At 55.2% G+C, this 15,151-nt stretch overlaps 1 protein-coding gene across 1 annotated transcript; it reads right to left on the bottom strand.

Moving 5' to 3' along the window:
* Positions 1–4,775: 4,775 nt before the first annotated feature.
* CLEC19A (C-type lectin domain containing 19A) lies at positions 4,776–13,513 on the bottom strand. Its single transcript, XM_059826534.1, has 5 exons — positions 13,410–13,513; positions 7,605–7,770; positions 7,000–7,093; positions 6,087–6,219; positions 4,776–5,306 (listed from the first exon to the last, which is right to left on the bottom strand). Exons 1-5 carry the CDS (start codon positions 13,498–13,500, stop codon positions 5,227–5,229), a joined length of 564 nt encoding a protein of 187 aa, XP_059682517.1. The 5' UTR covers positions 13,501–13,513; the 3' UTR covers positions 4,776–5,226.
* Positions 13,514–15,151: the final 1,638 nt, after the last annotated feature.

The raw sequence follows: 15,151 nt of genomic DNA, 5'->3' as shown, positions 1-15,151 counted from the left end.
ACTCCGGAGGCTTCACGCCCATGGTGCCAGCTGCGATTCGTTTCTCTCTCACGTCACCTGTGCTTTGGCTCCATGGCCTTCAAGGCTGACCAGTTTTATGAGCAGAAACCACGGCAGGAATTGCTCTCTCGTTAGAGCTGTGCTTTATGTCTGATCAGCAGCACCTCTGATGATTTGCACCCAGGAATGAAAGTTTCCAGCCAAGTTTCCAAGCCCTGCACAGCAAAAGCAGTGAATGAAAACCCCAGTCAGCCTTTTTCGGTGGCTGTGCTGCAGAGCCCTGCCCCAAAAGGGGGACAAGGCTGCCGACCCACAGACCTCGCTCCCCGTCAAAGCAGTTTTCGCAGGACACCTGGAAACCTTTGGCCACAAAAGTCAGGGAGACTTTTGGGGTACCAATAAGGAGCAACCAACAGCAAAATGGGCTCTGGTGCTGGTGTGAGGCAGTCCCTGTGCTGAGCCAAGCCCGTCCCAGGGTCCCCCAGGCTGGAGGGGTCCCCCCAGGCTGGAGGGGTCCCCCAGGCTGGAGGGGTCCCCCAGGCTGGAGGAGCCCCCGGCAGCAATGAGACTCTCCCGGAGGAAAACTGGCACTGCTTGAAGCTTCTCTCAGCTTTTGCAATTCATGAAGGTGCCATCACACACCAGCAGCTTGCACAGTTTATAAATCCACCTTCGATCGCGTCTCTGGCCCGTCTCTTGACGGCTGTCTCGGACAAGCCCCCTGCCCACCCCAGGGACAGCTGGGCTCAGCCGTGCCCCGGAGATGCATTTCCCAGCAGGTTTGTCCCTGCGGGCTCCCGCCATCCCACTCATTCCCTGGCAGCAGCAGGGAGCAGCTGGTGGGAGGTGGTGTGGGACCCCCCCCCCCCCCCACCACCCCGCTGAACATCTTGGTTAAGCCAATATCCGCTGGGACTCGCACAGCACAGGGCCAAACCCCGCTCGCCTTCCTCGTGCCCCACTGCTCCGTCTCTCCCTGCAGCACATGTGTGGGACGCACCAAAGCTGGGGGGTTTATGCTAACACCATCACATAGATAGTTAACATCATTTAGCATAAGGTTTTGTGGTTTGGGGGTTTTTTTCGGGGGGGGGTGGACCTCACTGCCGCAGCCGGTAAATGTCTATAATTTACTCACTGAGCTGCTGGAAGCCTTTTTTTGGCCCTGAGATATTTTTGTTTCCTGTCAAAGGGAACCGCTTGGCAGCATCCTCGCCCTGGGGCAGGAGCTGCTCCCCTAGGCAGGCAACTAAAGCCAAGGGAAACCAGGGGGGAAAAGGAGACGCACGAGAAAAAGCTCACGATTCAGCTGTGCAGACCTTATCTGCCCAGTCATTTTCAGGGGGAAAAAAAATCTTACTGAATTAATAGAGAAAAGGACAGCTCAGCTCAGCCCAGCCAGCTGTCTGAGCAGTCCAGATTAGACACCGGAGAGGAAAACCATGGCCAGGCTGCCTGCGCCGGGGCAGGCTGCTGCCGGCTGGCAGCACCAGCGCGCCCTGGCAAGCTGCTGACAGCACAGCACTTGTCTTCGCAGCTCCCTTGCCTGGACATCCAGCAGCCTATTTCAGGAAATAAAGAATTACAATAATAGGAAAAAAAAAAAAAGAAGGCAAATGGTCCAGGCAGGCCCGTCTCCCCACTCAGGGCTGGGGGAAACGTTGTCTCTACAGAACATGAAATGGGGTATAGGCGGGTAAAGACATTTGTCCTCAAGAGACACTGGTATTTGTTCATTCAGGCTACATCACACACTGTTCATGCTTACCCCGACTTTCATGTGTTATAAAGGAAAATGTTCAGCTTCTAAAAAAACTCAGAGACATAAAAGGACCTTCTGGCATCAGTTGCTTACAAGTGGTGTGCGGGGGGGGAGTCCTGCCACTGCCAGGTTTACCACTGCCTGCAGCATATGGCACGGCAGGATGGAGAAATTCAAGATAACAGGGGAGTTAGGGGTTATGGGACAAGGAGTACAGAAAAATAAAATAACGAAGTTCAGGCTGAAGAGCTGTAGCTCCTCCTGGCCACCCACAGCCCGGGACCATGCGTGCCAAGGGAAAGGGCACATCCGATCTTCCACCGAGCACTGACCTCGCCACATCCACTGAAAATTCATTAGGGAGGGGAAAACTCCCGTTGTTTTCTGAATTTTATTTAATTATTGTGAAACAGAAGACACTAGCAAAGAGAGAGCGTTGTTTTTTAAGTAAGGATCCTGGAGTCTGGGGAGAAAGCCGGGGCGGGGAGGGGGTGTGTGTGCAAAACAAAGCTCCTATTAACTTTGGTCTCGACTTTCAGGTCACACATGTTCAGTTCTTTTTACCTGGAAATGAAGATGTTAATTGGAGCCGACAGCTTTCATAGGTTTCCCCATTAGCAGTGTTTTTAGCCACAGCAGGGCCCAAGTCTTCAAACGCTTTCCCAAGAGAAGGTTTTAACCTTTCTTTTGAAACATCTCGTGCCACTTGCAGGGAAAAAAGAGAGTTTGTTGGCTTCAGGTGTACGGAGCCCCAGCTGTGATGAACTCCCGGCTCCTCTGGAGCAGGGACACAGGAGGAACAGGGAAAAGAAACTGGGGAGAGGCAGCCCGGAGCCCAGAGCCGAGCTTGGCACCGTCTGGCAGCATCACCCAGCGGGGCGGCCGCCCCCCCAGCACCCCAACCCTCCCTGCCCGGGTGATGGGCTCCGGGCACGGCCGAGCCCGGGGTGGGCTCTGCGGGGTGTGCTGGTTCCGGCCCCCCGCGGTGCGGCTGATCTCCGCCATGGAGGTGGGACCACACTTCAGGAGACGGGACCACGCTTCAGGAGACGGGACCACGCTTCAGCAGCGGCACTCGGAGCCAGTCAGACACGTGCCCCGTGCCACACGGATGCCCGACCCCGCTGTCCTCGTGGGCAGCGGGCCCAGGACCTGTCCACAGGTGACCTCTAGGGCAGCGATCAAAATGGTTCCTCAAGCGCTTTTTCTGCCACAGACCCTACACAGCAACGTTTTGTTAGCTTGTTGGATCCAAGAACTTTTTTTTTTTTTTTTTACAGCTGGTTTCTTTGCATACCTTTATCATCTACATGTAATTTATTGTTTTTGGATAAAGCAAAAGCCTCAAGAAACCACTCCTGCCCAGCACTGAAAATTATGCAACTTGCTTACTTTCCATATAAATATATGGATAGTGTATATATATTTAAATCCATTAAAGATAACATGCTTTTGTGTATTATCTATTTATGTATATTTCTATTAAAATATTTTTAATATCAAATATAAAAATACATAATCAGGGATGACAGCATTTCCTTATTTTAGAAACCTGCTCCAATGCACACACGTTCCCTTACAACACCACCATTACCCCCACCAAGTTTTGCAGTTTCTCTCCCCGTGGAAACGTATTTTAGCTGAAAGCCACACTGACACCAGAGGAAGAGGTTAGAAGCTCCCAGCGGAGCCTCAGTTATTTACCTCATTGTATCCAGTGCAATCGCTCTGGAAAGTCTTGCTTTTGAAATTTTAATACTCCAAGATAGTGCCTTCAAGGGAGACCAGACAATTTTACACGGATGCTTTTACTCATCTTTGCAGGCAGCAGCCGAGACGGGGCGGCCCAGGGCTGTGCCTGCTGCTTTGGTGCCGTGAGCCGCTGGGGCTTTGCTGGAGCAGGGACGAGGGGCACGCTTCGCTCCCGCAGGGATGAGGGGCACGCTTCGCTCCCAAGGGATGAGGGGCACGCTTCGCTCCCGCAGGGATGAGGGGCACGCTTCGCTCCCAAGCGACGAGGGGCACGCTTCGCTCCCAAGGGACGAGGGGCACGCTTCGCTCCCAAGGGATGAGGGGCACGCTTCGCTCCCGCAGGGACGAGGGGCACGCTTCGCTCCCAAGGGACAGCAAGGGGCGGGAGGGGGAGGCAGCCCCCTCTGCACGGGGCTTCTTGCAAAGCCACCTGGATGCCACGGGGCTGCGCGGGACCAGGGCAAGGGATGGGGTGTCACCCTGCGGGGAGCACTGCATCTATTGCGTTTGCCTGGGTCCAGCAGCGCCCTTGCAGCTCTGTCCCCCGAAGTAGAAGCACGGTTTTGCCTCAACAGCACCACCCTTCCCTTGGGCCCCAGCACCGCCGCAGCCCCACTTCCACACCGGCCCCGCAAGTTCACCCACATGCAAGGAGGGGCCCGTCTCCCACTGAGCAACTCGGGCACGCTGGGGCTGCCACAACAACACGCACCTCCCCAAAAATTATTTACCTGGCAGATAAAGGTACCTCTGTGGCGCAGGCGCAGAACAGGACGACATCAGTCGCGGCTGCAGGAAAGAGCATCGTCCCACTAGGGAACAGGGCTGCCCCAAGAGCGGCGAGCTCTCCCCACCCAGGACAGGTTTGTGAGGACGGGCCGACCCTCAGCGGGTGCGCGTCAGCCCTTCACCTGCCTTCCTTGCAGTTCGGTCAGCCCGAAGCAGCCGGGGCCCAATCCTGCTCACCTGCTGTGGGTGGAGACGCTGTAGGGCGCGGGGCGCTGAGTGGCCCCACACGCCCCACGCGGTGATGCACGGGGGCCGGGCGGAGGGCAGGGTGTGCACACAGGCTGCCCCGGGGACCCCAAAAACCGGCTGGGGCCAATAAACCAAACTTTCCCCGGTGTCCACTTCCCCCCAGCGCACCTTTTTTTTTTTTAACAGAGCAGATTGGGGTAAAACCAGCTCCTTTCGCATGAGACCCCATGTCCCCAGAGAGTCGCTGCTACTCGCGTGCTAGAAAGACAGAGGAGCCTCTACCTGCTGTTTGCCATTTATTGTAGCAGAGAGAAAAATAACGTGCACAAGAGGCATTCTGCATAACTTAACAGAAAATAACACTTTTCCTCCGCTCTTCAGGGATCAATGGGCAAAATCATTTCCTACACACGGCTATTTTTTGGTGCTAACAGTTTGGTGTACTGATAAAATCATGGGTTTCCTCTAATATGCTGCAATAGTCGATCTGAAACCCAAAGCCAGGCTCAGGCTTGGGGGGGGCTCCTTCGCTGTTTAACGCAGCTCCCAACGCCGTTGGCCGATGGAGAGGGTGAGCGCTGGGTTCGTCCCCACGGCACTCCCAGAGGGGGTCTGGCGGGGGATGCCAAGCAGCTCTGTGGCTCTCACCGCCCGTGCCATGTCCCAGCTGCTTTTCCCCGGCACGGCTGGAGAGGTGACCCCAAATGAGGGGAGCGTGGGCAGCGCTGGCAGCCTCAGTCCAGGGCCAGCGAGGGGATCTTGCAGACGAAGGGGAAGGCTCTGCCGCAGGCGTTGTCATTCCAGGAGCGCAGCGCTACCCCCCAAAAAAACCAAGGCATTAGCTGAAAAAAGGTGCAAGGAGGTCACCATGCACTCCCCTCGGGATGGGGACCGCCTACCATTGTGGGAGGCTTTCCCTGGATGTGCTTCCATTTGGTCTGCTCCGAGCCGTGCCCCCTCCCAGCATCCCCATCCCCGTCCTGGGGATGCTGGTGGGGATACCTGGCCCCAGCTCGAACACGGGAGCAGGGAGGCAGCTGCAAACACAGACCCATACCACACAAAATACCACCAGTTCGCATGTGGATGGGGCGTTTAGGTATGTCCACGGGGTCTGGATACACCTGACTGGTCTCACTGGCCATGGGCGTGTGAAGTGGGATTTTTCGCCCAAGCAGGGTCTTGCCCCGCTTCAGTGAGGTGCCCCTGGCCTGAGCGAGGGAGGGAAAAGCTGGCAAACCGAGGGGTCTTTCCATGGGCTGCATGTGGGAGGGGAAACGGCAAAATTTGCCCTTTGGCTAAATTTGGTAATTCTTCAAAGTGAATGATGGTCCCCTCCTGCTGCTGCTGCTATGGGAGCGGGAGATGGGCTGTGAGCAGAGGGAAAGCAAGTGCGTGTGTATGTATGTAGTGAAAAAGAATACACATCCCTTCTCCGCAAAGAAAAAATTAAATAGTAATTAAAAAATCAAAATGCAAATCCTCAGCCTGCCAACAACCTCTTCAGAAAAGTACAAGCCGCAGTGCACTGAATTTATTGACGTGCAAATAAGACTCAAGGTGCCCTGGACGCCCGGCGCGGCGCGGCACTCACCGCTGCTGTGCCGGTACCAGATCTGCACGCAGTCCTCCTCCTCGGGGATGGAGTGGATCCCGTCGTCGGGCTGACTGCCGTCCCAGTAGTGGTAGTCGTAGGAGGAGCCGTCCGTCCACTCGAAGTGACCCTCCTGGCAGCGGGCGAGCGGAGAAAGGCCGTGATCTCAGAGCCGCGTTTGCAGGGAGAAGGGGGTCCCGCTCCCGCGCCTACCCTGTCCCCGTCCCCCTCCCCGGTGCCACACAGCCCGGGGACACAGGGGGGGACTGTCACCGCTCAGCAAAGGCCAAACAGCACGTTTGGGTTGTACAACTGAAAACTTACCCTGGAAAGCCCCAGCATTCGCAGCGTTCGCACCAGGGGAAGCCCAGAAATTAAACCCATATATTTTTTAACACACCCACCCAATTCAGTGTGCCTTTTCCTTTTTCTTTTCCATTCCTTTCCCAATATGTACAAAAAATTTGCTGGCATGGGACTGTTCTCCTGACGGTTTCGATTTTCCTTTGTTACATATCAGACTCTATTTCCAACATGTCAGCTTTGAAAAGTTGCAGAGTACCCCAAGAAAGCATGAAACTTGGTGATTTTTGACATTGGAGACATTTTCAGTTTATTTGCTCTTCTTGGACCAGCAGTGCAACACTCCTTCTATTAATCCATTAATAAAATGTGATGTGAATAATTAGTAATTATTAATCTATTAATTCTAGTAACACCTTTCTTTTAAAAGCAGACTGGAGGGGATGAAATGACAACTTTCCCCCGTGCGCTGCACAACAGGCCCTACGCCACCACCTGATTAATGGGACTATAAGGAGCGAAGAAGAAAACCAAGTGGCTTTCCAGGGAGAAAAAGCAGGAAAGTGAATTTTTCAAAGCCATTTCCCACATGATTACGGGGAGCTCTCACCTGCCGCAGGTCATTGAGCCCCGTCCAGATGTCGGTGGGGATGCCCGGCACGCGGCTGTTCACCAGGTCGTACACGAAGACGTTCTCTTCCCAGCTGGCAAAACAGAGCAATACGGAGCCGCTGAAGGGGTATGTAAGGCAAATGGTCAGGCATGCCCCTAAGCGTTCCCCCTACGGCATGGCCAAACGGGTCCCTCTCTTCTAATTGCTGTTGATTGCTTTCCAGGGTCTGTGCAAGAGGTGTGTCGTGTGGGTGAGAGCCAGGGGAGAGGGAGCGGGGGAAAGGCCTCTGTAATCATGTTGTATTTCTATCCCTTTTTCAAGAGTAAAAAATGCACTTTTGGGAAATTTTGGGAATAGTACCTCAGTTTTCCTGCGAGGCCAGGGAAAGGCATTTTTTCCATCCCCTTTGTGTGCCCAGTGCATCAGACTTGACCTGGTCACTGCTGCAGAGGGATGCTTAGGCTGCTGCAGAGGGATGCTTAGGCTGGGACACGAGCCTGCGGCTGGCACAGAGGTTGTGCTGTAGGAATGGGACATTGTCCCCATTTTCCTTCTTCCCCAGGCCGTGCCAGGGTGGGATGACATGTTCCTGCACCCCTCACCTGTGGATGGAGGCCAGCTTGGCTGACCTGATGCCAATGGAGAACTCAGCGCAATAGAGGTCAGCTTCAGCCCAGGTTTTGTTGATGGGGAAGTACCGGTAGCAATGGCCTTCGTACTCTGTCCAGAAGAGCGGGCAGGAGTAGGCGTGGACGGGCTCCGGCATGGCTGGGGGCAGAGCAGAGGACATCCAGCAGCTGATGGCAAAGCTGGCGTGGCCGGGCAGCGGAGCAGGCAGCGGGGCAGGCAGCGGAGGCAGCAGTGCCCAGCCCTGCTCCCCCCACCTCACCCAGGCAAATAACCACCAAACGCACGCGTGGAAAACCGAACCGTTGCAGAAGCCATGCAAAAGTTTGCAAAAGCCAAAACACATTTTGCAAAAGCTGTGGGTTTCTCGGTTTTAGCATCTGCCTAAACCAGGCAGGACATTTCAAGCCAGTTTGAGATGGTTTTAGGCAGAGGGTGCTTAAAATAAAGGCACTGTCATTTGCTACTGGTGAAGGCGAGATAAGGGCTCCTCTCGCCTCTATCAGGCACTACTGCAGTCGCTGTGCGGGGATGAGAGCTGACAGCCGCGGGCTGCAGGGTTATGGCCGCGCTCTGCCCTCCCGCTCTCGCCTCCTGCAAGGCCGACTTGCACCTCCTCCCTCCGAGCAAACCCCCTCACCGTGTCCCTGGGCCCGGACGCCACCGTGCACGTACGCACGGGTTGGGTTTCGGCCCCATAAATAGCTGGGTGAGGCACGCGTGCCGCCGGGAGCGGTGCCAGCCTATCTGCCTCCTGCCGCCAGATAAGAGCTGGGGCTCCGTGGGGCTGCTCCTCCTCCCGCCACTTTCCAGCACTGCAGAGGAGTTACCCCAAAAGAGGCCATTTTTGTGGGGCAGGACACGTTTCTGGAGCCTTTGCAGTGTAAACACTGCAGCGGCGTTAACCGCCCTCTGAGGTTCTCCATGTCACACTCCCCCTGTCACGAGTGGGGAGGATGCAGCGCACACACACAACACACCACCCAACACCAACGCACACGTAACCCCCAGATCTTGTGGCACAAAGGCTTAACTCTCTTAGCTGCTAGTTTTTGAGCCTTGGGGGATTGCCAGCTCCCCCAGAGCCAGTTTCCGCATCCCTGTGGGGTCCTGCCGGAGCGAGCAGGGAGGCGGGCAGGGCGGGGGGAGCAGGGGGTTACGGCACACGTCAGATACCATGAAACTACCCAAGCAGGTAACAGGCTCAAGCCCGGAGAGGTCAGGGTGGTGCTACAGGGCCTCTGGTACTGAGGGGCTGGGGGGGAATGGCTTTCCCTGAGAGTGGGGAGAGCAAAACCCCGCCAGCGGCAGCCCAGGACGCGGGAGAGGTGAGGGCAGCATCGGCGTGGGGAAAAGGAGAGGCAAGGTGAATTCAAAGCAGCTGCGGGAGCACTGGTGCAGCCAAACCCTTCCCTGCCCTGGCACCGGCAGCTCCAGGCAATAATTTCGCATTTCATCAGCTCTTTCCACATGGGGATCTGTGAGCGTTTTACAAACACCCACCAGCCAGCCCCCGGGTCCCTCCTGCCACACACCCCTCCCAGGCAACAAACCACAAATGCAAGAGCCTTTTTTTCCTCCCGAGCGAGGCACGGAGACCAACCCGACTGCCAGCAGCACCTGCTGTACCGAGCCCACGGGGCTGCCGTCCCATCACCCCTGCCTTGGGACCCCCCGCTGCTCCCTCCGGAGGAGCCGTGGCTGGGAGCAGCTCTGCACCCCACAGCAACAAACCCACGGAGAGCAGCAAGGGGCTCTCCCACCCTCATGAGTACTAGTTATGGGCTGCGGAGGGAGAAAGGTAAGGCACACCGGGCTGGAAACAAGAGGAACAGCTTTACGGGAGGGTGGCCAAGGCACAGCCAGCTCAGTGGCAACGCAGGGTTCAGCTCTTGGATTCACACCCAGCCATCCTTGCATTTGGAAAAACCTTAGAATAGCCGTAAAAAAAGCAAATTGTTGCTGTTATAGCAATAGAGCAGAAGGATCAGGAATGCGGAGAGCTGACGTGGTTTCCTGGGAGCCAAGCCCTCCTCCCCACGCGGCACCGGCCAGGGGTCCCTGCCACACCGACAGCGAAGCAGAGCAAGGGCGAGGTTCAAACCCATGGGACAAGGCTTCGACTTCCCTGCCAGGCTGCAGATGAGGCATGTCCCCCCGCTTCAGGACAGGGCTGGGGTCTGGTCCTGGCTCACGGCGACCCCAGGTTGCTGCGCCCTCCTGCCAAGAGCACCCCGGGGGTCTGCGGCAGACGGGCACCGCCAGATCCCCCAGCAACTGGGGTTTTATTATAGAGGCTGTGAAGTGCCTTGACGAACTCTTCACATCTAGCAGCACGGTGGCAAAATTCACAGGGCTTAACCCAGCAGCATCCCTGGCAAATGGGGCCCTTCGCTCCTGAGTGCTAATTGCAGCGGGCGTCTTGGTGCCCCGGCTCCAAGCTGGACCCGTCGGTGCCCCAATCGTCCAGGAAAGTCACCCTCCTTTTGTTCCGAGCGGCTGAAACTGAGTCAGAGATGGAGACAGTCCTTCTTTGTTATTCCGTACTGTTTCCCATTAGGTAGCATTAATTTGACGAGCTTCAATGAACCAGAGGTGCCTGAAGGAATTTAAGGTTAAATATACTGAAAAGGAAAATATGGGAGGTCAGCGTTTAATTAGCATCTTTTCTGTTAGGTCAGGATCAGAGGCTTTGGCTGTCTCTTCGGAGGAGAACTATTGCTCCCAGTTTTACAGGCAGGAACAACTGGGCGTGCTGCTTTATCTGGGGTCTTTGGGGGCTATTTTTAGCAGAAAGGCCATAAGAAATCGGATGTATGGTTGTGAGTATATGAGCCTCTCATAGCTCTGTAGGAATACCTCATAACCTAAGCCAGCAGTTCCTAATGGTATTTTGATCTAAAAGGGGACAGGGGAAGCATTTTGGGGCTATTTAGACCAGATCCTCGCTTTTAAGCACCCCAGCAAACATCACCCCCAGCAGCATCAGCTCCTCGGCACAGGGCAGGGGCAGCACAGCCACTGCCCGTGGGACGGGGGCTCCTGCCGACCCAAAGTCAGTTCATCAATTTGTCCCCAGATTCCTGGTGAAAAATGATGGCAAGAATCCTTCCTCCCTTTGCTTATTTACAGTGCAGCAGCTTTAAGGTCAGGGCCATGTTTTAACGAAGCACCAGCAAAATAGATGTCCAAACTTGGTTGAGGATAAGATTCATATCAGGCTGCTGTTACTAACTCAGAAAAGCTGGAAAACAAGAATTTGGGGTCAGAAAAAGAGTTTTGTCCTCTCTGGATTTGTGTTAATGCCAACAAAACTGGAGCCTTTTTATTTATTTACCAGCTGAGACCCACTGCAGAACCACTGGGAAAATCACTTGTCAAAATCCTGCAGAAGCTGGCACTGCTCTGCACAAAAGTTCCACTTCCCCAAGTGGCCACTTTTCAGCTAGAAATAATTAACTGGGAAAACCCCAGCCAGTTTCCTGTACTTTTTTTATTCCAGGATGCTACTGAGAAAGATAAAATACCAACTGCGTGACTCCCACTGACTCAGCTGGGGAAGAGCAGTTTTTTTCCTGAACAGCTCCATCCCAAGGTACAACGCTGCCTCACCTCCAGCGATCTGCAGATTTGAGATACAAAGTTTGGGGCTAGGACAAGGCTGGCAAGAGATGTCCATGCAAAGAAGAATCCTGGGGATACCGCAGCTCCATCAAAGCATTTTGGACAGCAGATTAGATCAGGTCAGTACTGGCAGCAGATGCTCCTCTTGCTGCAGAGCATTGAAGGGCTCTGTTTCATCAACAGCTGATGACTTACCAAAAAGCTTAGAGACGTTAGGAGACACCTCGCTAAAAGGCACGGTCTTGAAACACCCCTCTTGGCACATCCATAAGCTAATGCTGCCATCTGACCTGAAAAAGCAAGTGAACCTCTTCAGTTCTTGGCAAGCAGCTGGGTTTGGAGGGTGTCCATCAACGCCCAAGAGGCTTGTCTGAAGTTGATGCCAACAGAGAAGAGCTGAGGAGATCCCCATCTTGTGCAAGGCTGGGTCCTTCCCAGGGCAGAGCCCTTCTGCTGGTACCCGAGGGCTGCGATGCTGAGAGGGAGGGATGGGGAGCGCTCCCCAGCCAGTGGTCAGAGCAGGGGCTCAGGATAAGCATCCTGGTGCTCACCAACACCGAGTCGCCTCTTACCAGCTCAGGGCCATGGGGAGGGGCAGCAGCATGGCTTTGCCCTGTGTTGACGCTGCTGGAGCAGTGGGCAGTTATAGGGGACGGGTGAGACAACAGGGCTGGGGCAGGGGAGCCCCAGGACCCCCCAGGATGGCTTCAGCGAAAGCAGCCTGCAGTGAAGCCGAGGGGTTCATAGTGCCAGCTGAGCCAGACCTCCATCCCACCACAGCCTCGACACATCTGCCAGCCCACGCCCTCTTTATGGCATAAACCCAAAGGATAAGCATTAAAAAGGGGGTTTGGTGGGCAGGAGCGTGTTGCCTGGGCTAAGACAGTGCTACTGTGTGATGCTGAGATGCCTCAGGTCACCCATGGCTTTAGAAGCACGCCTGTAAGTCCTGACACCATAGTCATTACAGACAAACAATCCCACCTTCATGTGATTTGCAATATTTATCTTTCATTAACAGATAAAAAAGTCTCACGCTTAGCACTCACCTTCAAAACTAGCAGTTCATGGGAGAGTTTTCGGTCTCTGTGTGTCTGGGGGATGTATGGAGCTGGCAGGGATGGTACTCACTGATGGACGTGAAGCTCATTTAGTAACTGGGCAATATTGTACACACCCTGGTGTGTTTTTTAAAGCGCATGTTACAAATTTCCAAGTAAAATCTTAGATGCCAGTTGAAGCACGTTGGAAGTGACATCCTTTCACACAAAACCAAGCTGGTTTTACAGATTCAAAGCTTCTGCCACGTATGGTCGGAGTTGTGAGGCTACAGAAGCTGCCAGCAGCAGCCTGTCTGCAGCCAGCACTAACAGATAGGTGTTATCTTGCTTCCCCCCCCCTTAATTAGTTTTGGCAAAGCTCCCACGGATTAGGTGTCTGGCAGGAAAGCCAGGCTCGTATCGATCCTTTTTCTCACAAATTCACGAAACAGCACTTGTGAAGTGACCCTTCTGCTCACGTTCCCATGCAAATCTAACAGGTTGCGAACAAACTCAGAGCAGCGACTCTTGCTCACGCCAGCCCCATGAAAAAGTTTGCAAGAACCTTAAGTGACATATAGCAGGCACCATCACCAACCGCTCAGGAAAAAAAAAAAAGGGCATAAGGGGCAATCACTTCTTTGTGGCCACTTTTCACATGCGGTAAGTGTGAATAAGTAAACGGGGAGCCAGGGTGGTCTGTCCTCCGGGCTGCAGCCCTGCACCGCTCACGCGTGTACCCCCCCAGTTATTTCTGCCCGCTGCCCCAGCCGTCCACGCCGGCCCCACGCCAGGGACGGCTGAAGGCCCACGGCACCGTGCCACGCGAGCACGCGTTGCTGAAGGCGAAAGCGCAGCCTCTCGCACGCAGAAACACAGCCAGCCCAGAGCCAGCTTCAACATCCCGGGAGAGAGAGGCCGGGGCTGCTCTTGGCACGTCCCCCCCGTGAAGAAGAAAGTCGATGTCAAGGAAAGGCGGAGGTTTCTGGAGCAGCCGGAGGAAGGGGAAGCCAGCTGCTGAGCCTGCGGGAGGTACGCGCTCCCCTCTCCCCGCTGAAGCCGCCCCGGTTTCAGGGTGTCCTTTACCCCAAGCCGCAATCAGCGCTTTGCACTCACCTTGGCTGATCTTTATGTTCGTCTGGGGGAAAGCCTGGGCGGCGAGCAACGCGGCGGAGAGGAGCGCGCACACGTCCCAGCCGGTGCCCATGGCCAGGGAGGGGGGCCGGGGCGCTCCCCCGGCTCGGCAGGCAGCCGGTTGCAGGGGCCGCCGCTCTGCCCGGGACCTCCCGGCTGTGCCAGGGCGGCTGCGGGCGCGGAGGTGGATATAGGCGCCGTGCTGCTCCCTCCCCCAAAAGCAGCGGCTCTCCCAGCCGCACACGCCTCCCCACCCGCCGCCGGCTGAGCCCGGGCGCGCTCGTTGCATCCCACCCCGAGGGACCTGTGCCCAGACCTTTGCCCAGGGCCTGGCTCGGGGGGGGGGGGGGGGGGGCACGCCTCCTGCCTTTGCCACACGCCGGAGGCTGCAGGCGAGCAAGGAAATCCCTTACCTGCCCCCCCCAGTTGCTTCCCGAGGCGTTATTTGTGTCCCCAGTTCAGCGCTGCCCCACTGCGCCGGGCGGGCTGCCGTGCCCCGCAGGGCTGCTGGCGGGACCCGCGGGGGGGCTGGGGGCAGGCCTGCGCCCTGGGGTGCCCGAAAAACGCACCCCTTTTTTCCCGTGCAGGGCCGCAGCCCTTCGGGGGCAGGGCGGGGGGGCGAGGGCTGGTCAGGCAGCGGGGGCAGCCGGCGCCCGGGGAGCGGCTGGGGGGTGCCCTGGGCTGCGGGGGAGCACCGCCGCGTGCGAGGCTTCCTGCAGCTGGGGGGTAACCCATTAATTCCCCGTTTCGTGCTTGCCTTTTGTTTTTTTTAACCAGGGAAAGGCTGGAAGGGGAAACCTCCAGCTGTGCCGGGGGGGCCCAGGCTGTTTCGGGAGCTCATGCTATGCCCACCTGCCAGGTCCGTGCCGGCTCCACGCAGTCCTGTAAGAGCAGAAAACCTTCAGCATCAGGCAGCGGTCGATATTATGGATGCTCTAGCACGTCTCCTTTCTGTGGTCAAAATTTTTTTGGAAATAAACTTCAGATTTTTAAAAATACAGTCCTTTCCTAGCTGTGGTACTAGTAAGATCATACAGGTAAGGGAAACAGTAGAGGTACAAGAGCTATGGAATTTTGTTGCCCTGCTCCATTTCCAATTTATGCCTTAAATTAGCATCAAACAAACTACTTAGGAACACAGCCAATGCTATTCCCTTTCTATTTTTAGCCTACAGATTAAAATTTTCAGCATTTTCTGGGAGTTCAGTTGGGATGACCCGTTTTTACAGGCAAGATCCAGGTAGAAACAATTTGGGGTGACACAAAGCTTTCAGTATAGCAAAGTATCTAGACTTACTCCAGAGACAGTAATTCATTCAATCAACTTTCATACATTAAATTTCCTTTGCATGAAATAAAAATTTTTTTTTAAAGTCCCCCCTCTTTCATTTGCAGTTCCATACATTGATCTGAAACTATATGGCTCAAGGAAAAGCCTATTGCTGTATCAGACCACTAAAAATGAAGGAATTTAGAGTATTAGAAGCAAAGGCATGTCTTCTCCCTTCTTAACTGTGCACCATCCCCAGGTGAACCCAGCATTATAAGCAATTATCAGCAAACTATGGAACAAAACTCTGAGCACATTGATCTACTCCCAAAGCACCGATGAGAGCACTTAAAGAGAGAACAGAGATCCAGAATAACTTTAATCTCAGCCTGCTTCTAACCTACAGACCCACCGCAGCAGCATCTCTCCCCCAAGCGCAGGCGGGAGCGCCGAA

This window comes from Gavia stellata, chromosome 18, assembly GCF_030936135.1.
Source record: "Gavia stellata isolate bGavSte3 chromosome 18, bGavSte3.hap2, whole genome shotgun sequence".
NCBI classification, from domain to species: Eukaryota; Metazoa; Chordata; class Aves; order Gaviiformes; family Gaviidae; genus Gavia; species Gavia stellata.
This window is presented reverse-complemented; position numbering and strand designations above follow the sequence as displayed.